The 13,951-nt window shown below is 41.1% G+C and overlaps 1 protein-coding gene across 1 annotated transcript in view; it reads right to left on the bottom strand.

Annotated features, from left to right (window-relative positions):
• The window catches only part of ACE2 (angiotensin converting enzyme 2), a 43,869-nt gene that overhangs the window by 13,705 nt on the left and 16,213 nt on the right, over positions 1-13,951 (bottom strand). Inside the window, exons 2-6 of the mRNA XM_060137382.1 lie at positions 13,567-13,664; positions 10,465-10,634; positions 7,646-7,872; positions 4,961-5,105; positions 2,451-2,549 (exon numbers count right to left, since the gene is read on the bottom strand). Of these exons, the coding sequence (XP_059993365.1) occupies positions 2,451-2,549; positions 4,961-5,105; positions 7,646-7,872; positions 10,465-10,634; positions 13,567-13,664 (739 nt within the window). The remainder of the gene's footprint in view (positions 1-2,450; positions 2,550-4,960; positions 5,106-7,645; positions 7,873-10,464; positions 10,635-13,566; positions 13,665-13,951) is intronic.

Here is a 13,951-nt window from a genome sequence, read left to right as displayed (position 1 = left end):
GAAGGAACAAGATAAAACCCCAGAAAAACAACTAAATGAAGTGGGATAGGCAACCTACCAGAAAAAGAATTCAGAATAATGATAGTGAAGATGATCCAGGACCTTGGAAAAAGAATGGAGGCAAAGATCGAGAAGATGCAAGGAATGTTTAACAAAGACCTAGAAGAATTAAAGAACAAACAAACAGATAAACAATACAATAAATAAAATGAAAAATACACTAGAAGGAACCAATAGTAGAATAACTGAGGCAAAAGAATGGATAAGTGACCTGGAAGACAGAATGGTGGAATTCACTGCCATGGAACAGAATAAATAAAAAAGAATGAAAAGAAATGAAGACAGCCTAAGAGACCTCTGGGACAACATTAAATGCAACAACACTTGCATTATAGAGGTCCCAGAAGGAGAAGAGAGAGAGAAAGGACCCGAAAAAATATTTGAAGAGATTATAGTCAAAAGCTTCCCTAACATGGGAAAGGAAATAGCCACCCAAGTCCAGGAAGAGCAGAGAGTCCCAGGCAGGATAAACCCAAGGAGAAACATGCCGAGACAATAGTAATCAAAATTGACAAAAATTAAAGACAAACAAAAATTATTAAAAGCAACAAGGGAAAAATGACATACGTTTTTCCCTTGACAAGGGAACTCCCATAAGTTTAACAGCTGATTTCTCAACAGAAAATCTACAAGCCAGAAGGGAGTGGCATAATATATTTAAAGTGATGAAAGGGAAGAACCTACAACTAAGATTATTCTACTTGGCAATGATCTGATTCAGATTTGATGGAGAAATCACAAGCTTTACAGACAAGCAAAAGCTAAGAGAATTCAGCACCACCAAACCAGCTCTACAACAAATGCTAAAGGAACTTCTCTAAGTGGGAAACACAGGAGAAGAAAAGGACCTACAAAAGCAAACCCAAAACACTTAAGAAAATGGTCATAGGAACATACATGTCGATAATTACCTTAAACGTGAATGGATTAAATGCTCCAACCAAAAGACACAGGCTTGCTGAATGGATACAAAAACAAGACCCATATATATGCTGTCTACAAGAGACCCACTTCAGACCTAGGGACACATTCAGACTGAAAGTGAGGGGATGGAAGAAGATATTCCATGCAAATGGAAATCAAAAGAAAGCTGGAGTAGCAATACTCATATCAGATAAAATAGACTTTAAAATAAAGAATGTTACAAGACACAAGGAAGGACACTACATTGATGATCAAGGGATCAATCCAAGAAGAAGATATAACAATTATAAATATATATGCACCCAACATAGGAGCACCTCAATACATAAGGCAACTGCTAACAGCTATAAAAGAGGAAATCGACAGTAATGCAATAATAGTGGGGGACTTTAATACCTCACTTACACCAATGGACAGATCATCCAAGATGAAAATAAATAAGGAAACACAAGCTTTAAATAACACAATAGACCAGATAGATTTAATTGATATTTACAGGACATTCCATCCAAAAACAGCAGATTACACTTTCTTCTCATGTGCACGGAACATCCTCCAGGATACATCACATCTTGGGTCACAAATCAAGCCTCAGTAAATTTAAGAAAATTGAAATCATATCAAGCATCTTTTCTGACCACAACGCTATGAGATTAGAAATGAATTAAAGGGAAAAAAACATAAAAAACACAAACACATGGAGGCTAAACAATACGTTACTAAATAACCAAGAGATCACTGAAGAAATCAAAGAAGAAATCAAAAAATACCTAGGGACAAATGACGATGAAAACACAACGACCCAAAACCTATGGGATGCAGCAAAAGCAGTTCTAAGAGGGAAGTTTATAGCTATACAAGCCTACCTCAAGAAAGAAGAAAAATCTCAAATAAACAACCTAACCTTACACCTAAAGCAATTAGAGAAAGAAGAACCAAAACTCCCCAAAGTTAGCAGAAGGAAAGAAATCATAAAGAGCAGAGCAGAAATAAATGAAATAGAAACAAAGAAAACAATAGCAAAGATCAATAAAACTAAAAGCTGGTTCTTTGAGAAGATAAACAAAACTGATGTGTATAAAATGGGTGACTAATAAGAACCTGCTGTATAAAAAAATAAAATTAAATTAAAAAATTAAAAAAAACCCATATTAGTCACTCAAAATAAATAAATAAATAAATAAAAATACTCTATTACAATCACCCTGCACTCTGTCAGTAACAAGAAGACAAACAAAAATATATTTCTATTTCTCCCAAGGATACTATAAATTCCCTGATGGTGGGAGAAAAGATCTCATGTAAGTTTTATTTAACTCAATACATCATGTTGAGTTAAATCGAATTGAAACTGATCATCTATTTTGAGGATCTAAGGGGGAGGTGAATGGAGATAGAAAAAGAAATTAAAGTTGTCACTCTGTCCACAAATCCTAGAAGTGAAATAGAAGAAAACTGTCATTTACCGGATGAATGAGTAATCTTCAGCAACATGGAACAGACACGCGGGGTCACAGTATGTTTCATCATGGGGCAGAGGCTCCACCACCCCGACTATCTCTCGCCTTTGGGGAAAAAAGAAGATACGTCAGCTCTGGGTCACTCATCGTGAGAAAGTATGGATGGTGTCATTAGTGCAGTGTCATCAGCCAATGGCGTTTCTACTGAAATTAGTTGTCAGGTGAAATTGAAACAGTGTAAAGAATTACAGAATAAAGTGCATCATGTAGTCATCTCTTTATTTTTTAGATTCAGCCAGTCTACAGCATTGGAAAATAGCTGTACCTTCAAAATACTAATTTACTAAAGTGCATTGCGTGGCCAAAAACATACAGTGAAAAGTCCTAATAATTCCTCTCCGGCACTACATTTTATGGGCTCCTCGTAGGCGGAATTTTCTAAAATTGAAATCTCACTGATTCTTCAAGGCTAGCTCAAATGTCCCCTCCTCTGTGAGGCCTGCCCCTGATCCCAACCACCTGCCAGCACAGTGAACCCTCCAGCTCCCTTGGCCTTCTCTAGCTCTGCCTCCTTTGCCATTTCTCTCTCCGTTTTATAATTATTCACATACAGCTCCTTCTTGCCCTGGAGACTTGCCCTAGCAGGCGGGGCTGTGTTTTGGTCATCTTTACAGTTCCAGTGTCAGACATGATGGCAATGCTAAGAAAAGACTTCACGTGGATTCACTGAATGCATAGAGTAATTAATGCATTAATGAATCATTTTAAGGGTCTGATTCCATGTACCTTTGGAAATAAACTAAAAGGGATCAAAAATTAATTTGATCAGGAAAAAAAAGGTAGGAAAACCATGTATTTGGCATTGTTTAAAGTGAATACATCCGTCCTTTCTCACTGTGGGATCATGATAGACATAATTTCAGTAATACTCAAATGCTAGCAACAGCTACTACAGATGCTGCCTCCTCCCTCCCAAGGAGGGTTTATGTCACCAGAGAGAATCTTGGCAGAAGAGTGGCACTGACTTCAACTTACGGATATGGGGCTGAATGTTACAATGGTAGATCTTCACCACAGAGAGGAAAAATAAACAAAAATAATTGACAGGAGTCTGACTAATAGATGGTAAGGAGAAGCTTTCTTTCTTTTTTTCCTGCCTTCATTCGTTCATTCATTCATTCCTTCTTTCCTAACTTCCTTCCTTCCATCTTCTTCTGTAATACTTTCATCATTTATTTCATACTTGCATGTGCCAGGCACTGTGCAAAGCACTTGGGATACGGTGATGAATGAGGTAGCACTGAAACTATTGAAAGGAATCGCCCTCTGTTGCCCAAATGCAGCAGGCTCTCACTAGCTTGGAATTCTCTCCCTTCCCCTCTACATACCCCTGGTTAAATCCCACATCTTTCTCAAAGCTGTTTTGATGCCTCTCCTCATCTGACCTATCAGCCAGGGTTTTGGATCCCCCCTTGGATGCTCATGGATGCCCACATTCTCCCATCACAACCCAACACGTTGCAGTGGTTTCATTTCCTGCATTCCTCCATAGACTACAAGTTCTTTGAAGTCGAGGAGAACATCAGAAATGATCAGCATCGGATTCCCCAGTGCTTTACCTAAAATGTGGGGTAAATATTTTTGTTTCAAAGAATGGACAAAAGCAAAAATAAAAATGAATAAATTGATCACTTCCGAAATAATATCACAGTTTAATGGGTGCCTCAATACTTAAGATAGAGCATGAGAAATTATGTCACTTGACCCTGCTGGGGGGTGGGGCAGAGCCAAGGAAACATTATCTGAGAAAGCTCCCAAATGGAGACTTAAAAAATAAAAAGGAGGCAGTTAATGTGGGGTGTGTGTGTGTGTGTGTGTGTGTGTGTGTGTGTGTGTGTGTGTGTGTGGTATGTGATGGCATTTCCCTAGCCTGAATACACTTCTCTCTCATTTTCACATACTTAGCCCCACATCACTAGATTTCAAGATTTAGCCACTGAAATCCCAGTTATTCTGACTAGGAAGAATTCTCTGAGAACTCCAGTGCCAGTTGTCTTAGGTGGGTTCTCACCCAAACAGACCCTGAGATCAGGCCCTGGGACGTGATCCCAGGAAACACAGGCAAAGGAGTGAGGAAGTGAGACAGGAAAAGGAAAGCAGCCCCCAAAAGGTGTGTTATCAAGCAAGTCACCACAGTGGGTAACTGGAGCCTATTCCCACTGAGGAACTCTAGGATCCCACGTAGAGCACTCACCTCAGAATTCTCCCCGCTGAGGGTGAGGGAGCTGAAGTACTTATCCACCAATTCCCATCACACATAGTTCCTCAGTCTTTTCTCCATAGGAGGGTCCTAGTGACCAGAGGAAGCCCTCAGGCAATAAAATACAGATACTGGTACTAAGTATATGATGTCTGTGTGTGTATGTGAGTGTGTGGACACAGGCCAACCAAATGCTTTTAAATAAACAGCAAACTCATGAGGAAACATTTTACTGATTGCATATTCATTGACTTACTTCATCTCCCACCACTTTTGCATCCACTGCTCTTTGGGTATTTCACCCTTAAAGACCATCCACCTCCACTTTTCTAACATGTAGGTAAACGGTAGAGTTCCAACAATAGTAAGTGCTTGTTTGAGCAGGAAGTTTATTTCTGTTGCTGAAAATAAAATGGGAAAGGATAAACATTAAGATGAGGGTGACAGCAGACGTTTTGTATTAGATAATTTCCTAACCTCAAGATATTATTCCTCAAGATATACTTACTGTAAGGATGATCACATGAGAAATATTGACAGTGGACATAATAATATGTATATATTCGTTTTCTCAGCTGAGGGATTTGGAGTAGGGTGAAGCCTTGGATAGATCAGGTTAAATAAATCTACAAGGAACCCCTAATCCTTTTTCTTTATTAGTTTCCATTGCCTTCCTTAAGTACTTCTTATCAGAGCTAATTAGGGGTATTTTATCTACTTTCCTAGTCATACTGTTTATCTTTTTTGGTTTATTTATTTATTTATTTATTTATTTTTGGCTGCGTTGGCTCTTCTTTGCTGCATGCAGGCTTTCTCTAGTTGCAGTGAGCGGGGGCTACTCTTCATTGCGGTGCGCGGGCTTCTCATCGCGGTGGCTTCTCTTTGCCGTGGAGCACGGGCTCTAGGCACGCAGGCTTCAGTAGTTGTGGCTCACAGGCTCCAGTAGTTGTGGCTCACGGGCTCTAGAGTGCAGGCTCAGTAGTTGTGGCACATGGGCTTCGTTGCTCTGCGGCATGTGGGACCCTCCCGGACCAGGGCTCGAACCCATGTCCCCTGCACTGGCAGGCGGATTCCCAACCACTGTGCCACCAGGGAAGCCCCACACTGTTTATTGTTGCAAGCTCCATGAAGGAAGTGACTGTCAATTCTCATTCAAGACTGTATACCTAGCCTGGTGTCTGCTACATGATGTCCTTTGTGAGTCTTTGCTAAATAAACAAATATTAAACAGATGTGGCCAAAAGCCAGTAAACCAGGGAAGGGAAAAAACAACAAAAACAAGCCTCCCTAGAGGAAACCATCCACTGGATGATCAGAAGTCCAATGTACTTTAAATTTACTGACATCTTCCTTACCTGAGTTTAAAATGCTTTAACAAATTATGTTATTTCATTTATCCTTTATTAGTGATGTAAAAAGGCAGTGGAGCTCATATCTAGTGCATAAATGAAGCTCACTGGAATGTAAGCAGAGGGATATTATCTACTTGGCACACCAATGTATTTAGTGTCTTTTAAAATGCTTTACACATAGTAAGTGCTCAATAAATATTTTTGGAAGAAGAAAGGAAGAGAGGGAGAAGGAGAGAGAGAGAGAGAGAGAGAGAGAGAAGGAATGAAGGACCTTATTTTGTTTAGCATCATTCACAGATCAGGGCCAGAGCCAAGGAAAGAAGCAGGAGTTTTTCAAATCAGTGGTTTAACCATGCCTAGTACTGTCTTAGTGATTCAACCATCTTTGACTGCTGTCAAGGAATATTAAAAAATGATAAAACTAATAATGGTCTGTTAATTGACTTGAGAATGATACTTTAAAATTAGGAAACAGGCGTGGTTACTGCGAACCCCCTTTCCTCTGTTGCTCCCTTCATGGGAGGATGCTGCTACTTGTCTATTACCCACTGGGTCTGTGCTCACAGTAAATTTTTCAGACATGATGATGGCTTTACACTGACCTACTCCCAGGTCCTTGTGAGATCATCAAGGTCTGGAGCCAGAAGTCGAGGCAAAGCGAATTGCCCACACAAGGATGGAGCTCATGACCTGGACCTCATCGACTAAATGTACTAGTAGGCAGAGCTGAAGTTTATGTCCCAAATTGCTAAAATGAGGGGAGAGAAATACATAGGAAAGAAGAACATATTTGGCCCTAAGTGTCCTCCTTTTACAAGAAAAAATCCTCACAGAAAAATCTGGATCTCGTGAATATCTGCCGTGTTCCATCAAGTCCAACCCATCCAAAGAGAAACAGGCTGCCTCTGGCAAAGATGCTGAAGGATGGCCTGAATCTGAGGGGATGTTACGGGGCAAATTCATGCTTCGGCCACATGAACAAAACGTTTCAGTCTCCTCCAATCTTGATATTCCACCACCTGTTCCTTAAGAACTCCCAAATTTCAAGTTACACTTTGCTTTGCATAATATTATGGGAAAAGTTATAGATTAGGGCTCTGCTTCCGGTTCTGCCATGTTGCTTCTTGACCTTGGGTTAATTATTTTCCCTCTCATGTCTTCAGTTTGCTTCCTCTGCAAAATGGTTGTTAGAATCTGTTCCAGCTCCACTGTTTTGGTTTTTACCTAGAACCAGGGGATTCAGTCAGAACTCTGACACTAATTAGCTGGGTAACCTTGGATAAGCCATTTCAGTTCTGTGGGCCTGTTTTAGCATCCTTTTAAAAAGCTTCTGTTAGATGGTTCTTAGAGTCCCAAGACCATTCACTTATTTACCTCTCTTATGCCCTTTTCAAAGATACAAAACCAGAAGCTGGCATATTATACTATATACTTAAAATTTTTTTTAACCAGTAGCAATTTCCAGTTACCCATAAATAACTTATATTTTACATGGCAAAAATTAAATATATCCTATGCATGACAATAAATACCTTTGCCCATGTCAGACTAAAGAATACCCAAAACAGGCCATGAAAACATGTCCATACCACTGTCTTCATAAAAATCAGGGGGCAGAAGACCAAGCGCTTTCAGATAGTGAGGTGTAGCTGCAGAAAGTGACATGATTTCCCCAACAGCTTCATGGAAACCTTCATTAGCTCCATTTCTGAACAGGTAGGGCTGTGTGGCATACGCCATGTCATACTGGATGTGCCCCATCTCGTGATGGGCTGTCAGGAAGTCATCCATCGTCACCTTTGTGCACATTTTGATCCTGAACAAAAATGGGCAAGATTAAAATGAATCTCATTGAATTTCATTTAATCATCACAATGGAGTTATATGGGATTTCCATAGCATTCACCTTTCCAAGACTTATTCACCAATGATTCTTGAGGACCTATCTTGTACGTCCTAGAAACTGTACTAGGTGCTCAATATAAAGTGATGGGCAGGGCTGAATCTTGTCCTCCTGATCACAGACTAACAGAAAGGAAGATAAACAGAGTCGTCTACTACAGAAACTCTGAGGCAAGTACTCTACAAGTGATCAGTAGACATGGCCTCGGGCACAACAATGAGTATATGGAGGCATAGTCTTCTGGAAGCCCCCAGGAAGGGCATAACTCAGGATGCAATGAGCAAGCTGGACCTTGATCAACATGCTTTGCCAGGCAAATGGCAGGGAGGGACAAGAGACTGACATTCCTAGAAGCGCTCAGTGAGGATGGCTTGAGAAAAGAATGTGGCATTCAGGACACAGCCAGCAGTCTGGTACAGCCAGGACATAGTAGTAGTAGGAGAAAGGGCTAGAAATTGATATTTGGGAATCATTAGCATGTAAGTCAGGGAGTGGATGTGATGGCCCATGAAGCTGTGTAGGATGGCAAGAAAAGAGGGCCAAGGACAAAGCCCCAGGAGGTCCCAGGATGTACAGGGTGGAGAGAGGAAAAGGAGACAGAGAGAGAAGTCAAAGAAGTCCAGAAGGAATGACGATGCAGACATCAGTGAACAAGAGCACTTCAAAGACAACTCCTCAACACGGCCCCATGCTGTTGTGGCCCAATGGTATGAGGATGGCATCTGGCAATTAGGTGCCGGTCCTTTTCAACTTGGCAAGAGCAATTTCATGCAGATGAGTGTAGGGGTCATATTTCAGTAGGTTCAGTCGTCTTCCCACCACTCTGAGCACCACGTCATCCCCCTGACAAATACCCTTTAAGGACTCCCGCTGCTCAGGAACAAACTCAACCTCCTTTATACACCCCAACATGACCTCCTTCTCTAACTTGGTTTTTCTCTATACTCTTTTGGCACAATTATAAGAATAGCTATTATATAGTTAATATCTACTGTGTGTAAGATCCTGTGCTAGGAAGCTCACATACACTTACTCATTTTTCAACTTCACCCTAGTACTGGAGTCGGTGAGCTATGGCCTGCAGCTGGCTACCTGCTGTGATAGATCAGGCTTCACTGGGACACAGCCCTAACCATTTGTTTCTGTATTATCTATGGCTGCTTTCATGCCACAAGGGCAGAGATGAGTAGTTGCAACAGAGACCTGCAAAGCCTAAAGAAACTATTTACTATCTGACCTTTTATAGGAAAGGATTGCCAACCCCTACTCTAGCGCATGCGGCTGGGGCCCTGCCTAGATCTGCTTTACCAGAAAGATCCACCCATCTCCCAGTTGTCTGAGTCCTGGCTGTTGGCCAACAGCTGCTTCCTTCTTTAATGTTTTTGGCTAAATGGGAGGTGCCTCAACCAGGAGGTTATGTGGCCCCATACTCTGGGGCAGTCCACAGCCAATGACTGAGTAATATGGGGTACAAAGGGCCAGTCCTCTTGTCTCAAGATGTGACCAACTCTGTGGTACAAATCATGCTCCAGAGAGCCCCGTGGGATCAGGCTGAGGCCAAGTCTCTAGCAGAGACCACCTCCTTACTTAACTCTTTCCCCTGCCCCATCCTGCTTCCCTCACTCCCCTTTGCCTGCAAGCTCTCCCTCGGTGAAACACGTGTACAAGAATCTCCATCTCAAGCCAGGGAACCCAACCTAAGACACTCACAAACCTGCCAACCGGGAATTACGATTCCACTTTATAGATAAAGAAACTGAAACCCAAGAAGGTTAAATACCTTGCCCAAGGTTGCCTATTCATTAAGTGACACAGCTGGGGTTAGAAAGCCTGTGCTCATTCTGCCATTTCACACAGACCCTCCTTCACACGCCCTTTATTCTAGCCTAACCTGCTGACTCCAGTACACAACACTGGTCCTGCCTCTCTGCATCTGATACTGCTATTCTCCCAGCCCCGTGTCCCTCCCAGCTCTGTCTGTCCAAACCCTTCTTGTCTTCCAAGCCCAACTCAAATGCCACCTGAAGAGCCCTGTCTGAGCCAAACCCCTATTCCAGGTGTGGTCACTTATCTTCCAATTCCCATGGAGTGTTCTCTGTGTTTCTCTTAATGACACATACCAGCTTATCTATTCACCTGTCCTAGTTCACTCAGAAGAGGGAAACGGAGGTGGGGATCAATGCCTGACTCACATATCCATCTTCCATAAATCTTGCACCAACCCTTTCCTAATGGGGTCACCACCATACCCATGACCATGCAACTCTAATGGGTGCATATCATCTCAGATGAAGCAAACTGTCTAAAGGTTCAAGTTAGGGCCTGCTGACAATCCCCTTTTCCTTGGAAAGCCCAGATGTGCTCTCATGGACTCCCAGCCTTCATTCAAGGAGAATTCATTCATCTCTTCTGTGCTCAGAGAAGCAGAGAAGGAATCCAAATTCATCCTCATCCCTCCATTGTCTCCCATTTTAGTATCAGCTGTGTACACATCAGCCTCACTACCTGAAGTCACCCTTCCCCAGGTCCCATGCTGTGGGGTGGCAGACCACTTTCCGGCCATCGCCTGGCTCAGTTAGCATGGAGTTATCCCAGAATCCTTGAGTCATATTAGGAAGGCCAATAGACACAAAGAACTTCTCAGCCTCCTTGAATATCCTCTTTGCATCCCAGGACTGGAAGAAAAAAAACAAAAAAAAACCCAGCATTTAATTCTAGCATTAAAATCACGGCATTCTTTCTGTTGGATGTGTACAAAGGCATAACTGTTCTGGAAGGCAATTTGGCAACATGTATGGACAGCTTTCACAGCGTTTATACTCTTTGTCTCAGTAATCCTGTCTCTAGGGAACTAACCTAGGAAATTCTCAGAAATTAGGTCGAAGAATTATGTTTAAAATGATTTTTATTATTAATTTTCAATTGAAATAATTTGATATATTGTGTAAGTTTAAGGTGTACAACGTGTAAAATGATTTTCTTTTTTTTTTGCAGTACGCAGTCCTCTCACTGTTGTGGCCTCTCGCGTTGCGGAGCACAGGCTCCGGACGCGCAGGCTCAGCAGCCATGGCTCACGGGCCCAGCCGCTTCGCGGCATGTGGGATCTTCCCGGACTGGGGACGAACCCGTGTCCCCTGCATCGACAGGCAGTCTCTCAACCACTGCGCCACCAGGGAAGCCCTAAAATGATTTTTAATAGAGGGAAAAGTGGAAACAACCACCAGAATGGTTAAATGAATAATGATGCCTTTGAGGAATGGAAAATCTAAATAAATTAGATTTATAAAGAATTTTTATTGATATTTTTAATAATTTAATAGTGAAAAAGTAAAATATATAAACCACTTATATGGTATAATCTTAATGAGAAAATACATTAAAATGTTAACAGTAGACGGGGTGAGATCATGTGTGAAGTTTTTTGTCTTTATTCTTTATGTTCCAAGTATAAACACAAACGATAATGACCTTCTCTTTGCTAAAAACTGTTCAACTCAAGACAACATCCCTTGATTGATCTCCTTCGATGGGCAAGGCCCTGGCATTAGGCTCATTAGAAGACACGAACAATAAAGCAGACATGAAGTTGCGTGATTTTGGAACCAAAAAGGCCCACATGTGACCCAGCAGCCGATGGGTGGGGGGGGCCTTGGCTTCATAGTCTGTATGGGAATCTAAACTTTCAGAATGTTCTGGAACTGGAGAGGGGCAGCAGAAGGTGTCTGCGATTCAGCAAACTCTTCTGGGAACCAGTGTCTCTGGAGCTGACCAAGACTTCTTTGGACATAAGGCCCATATCAGTCAAACTAAGTTTGTATAATTGGCAGATATTTAATGAATCACGTTTTAGTGACACAGAAAACTTCCTTTCATCTTAAAGACCAGTCAAGTTTGTTTTTTCTCCTATGTCAGCCTTGGGGATATGCAACTGGATATAACAGACACTATGGATATTTTCTTTGACCTTTAAAGGCTTAATGTCAGTCAATATTGCTATTGGTGAGTATGGCATTCTTAAGGAGAATGAACATATACTAAAACAGCGTAGACGGGCAAGCACAATTAACATCTGCTGAATGAAGAATGAATGGATAGAAAACCAGGCTGGAAATATTAGGAGTTCTCAGTTCCAACCTTAGTTGTCACTGACTGTCTTTGTGACTTTGAACAAATCATTTACCCAAGCCTCAGTTTCCTCACCTACAACATGGAACTATCACAATACCTGTCCTGGCAGTCCCATAGGTTTGTCGTAAACATAACATTAGGCGAGATGGTGGGTGTGAAAACACCGTAGATAGGCTATGGAGCTACATAAAGATGGGCCTCTGCTGCTGCTCAACTGCAAAGTGGGGCTACAACGGCTGCAGGAGTTTAGGGGCCCTTGCAGCTTCACGTTTTCATTCTGCTATGGACTTTTCCCAGGAGTATGTTACGTAGGTGAAGATGTTCATTGCATTGCTGCTTACAGATTTAAAACTGTTAACAAGCAGTGCATAAATAGCAAACCATGGTGCAACCATCTGAAGAAATTTTACACGGCCAGTAGATGTATGATTATGGCTCCTACCCAGAAATGTAGGCTATTAGCTGAATAAAGAAAAATACACAATTATAACTATAATATTATTTAATCAATGGAAGGGAACATAGAGAATTTAAACAATTATACCAAGATGGTAAAAAAAGTTTATTTAAAAACTATTTTAGACTCTTGTAATATTTTTAACAGTAATGATTTTTAATATGCAAAAATCTTCTAATGATATCCTTGTTTTACTATTCACAGAGATTACTGACTACTTAGCAATGACTAACTTTATATTTTTTTTAACTTTATATTTTTTTAACATCTTTATTGGAGTATAATTGCTTTACAATGTTGAATTCGTTTCTGCTGTATAACAAAGTGAATCAGCTATACATATACATATATCCCCATATCCCCTCCCTCTTGTCTCCCTCCCTCCCATCCTCCCTATCCCACGGCTCTAGGTGGACACAAAGCACCGAGCTGATCTCCCTGTGCTATGCGGCTGCTTCCCACTAGCTATCTATTTTACATTTGGTAGTGTATACATGTCCACGCCTCTCTCTCACTTCATCCCAGCTTACCCTTCCCCCTCCCCATGTCTGCAAGCCCATTCTCTACGTCTGCGTCTTTATCCCTGTCCTGCCTCTAGGTTCCTCAGAACCATTTTTTTTTTTTAGATTCCATATATATGTGTTAGCTTACCGTATTTGTTTTTCTCTTTCTGACTTACTTCACTCTGTATAACAGACTCTAGGTCCATCGCAATGACTAACTTTAGCAAGAGTTATGGCAACCAGTTGATAATTCCACATCTTATTGCTTAATGGAAAACTCAGGTCATCTCTACTTTTAATATCTCTCAGCAAGATCAATACCATACTTATTGAAGGTACTTGATGTCACTGACATTGTAAACTACTTTTCCATGAAAAGACAGCTACATAAGAAATAAATTTAAATTAGCTTGAACATTTTCTCATTTACATGTTTTCATAAGACAAGAAGAGAAGGATGGCATAAAAAGAAATGAGGTTGAGGATTTAGATTTGGTTTTCAAGGTGTCTTCTTCCTACCTGGTTCTGCATTTCTTTGGTAACATCTATGCTCGGTCTCTCTCCAAAGGGGACTGTCAAAGGGTACAGATTTGTCCAAAATCTCCCCCACATATCACCTATTTAAAAAAAAGATTTCGTTAATACATGACAAGGACAACAGAAGTATAGACCTGATTTTACATAGTGCATGAGGTGGGATTGGTAAACAGGACACAGAGTATTCTAGATTTAATCTAGTTTCTGTGCTTCCTTTTCACTACCTCTTTTCTTCTTCCCTTATTTTATATTTTCAACATTCCCTTCTTTTTTTACCACCTCTAAAAGGTTAAAATGGCAGGAGATGATGTGGCTAGACAAAGCTTGTTAGGGAATCATCCCTGTTTCTCACATTTCAAATTACAAT

Source organism: Lagenorhynchus albirostris, chromosome X (assembly GCF_949774975.1).
Source record: "Lagenorhynchus albirostris chromosome X, mLagAlb1.1, whole genome shotgun sequence".
Taxonomy (NCBI): domain Eukaryota; kingdom Metazoa; phylum Chordata; class Mammalia; order Artiodactyla; family Delphinidae; genus Lagenorhynchus; species Lagenorhynchus albirostris.
The sequence above is the reverse complement of the archived record's forward strand: the minus strand, read 5'-3'. Positions and strand labels throughout refer to the sequence as shown.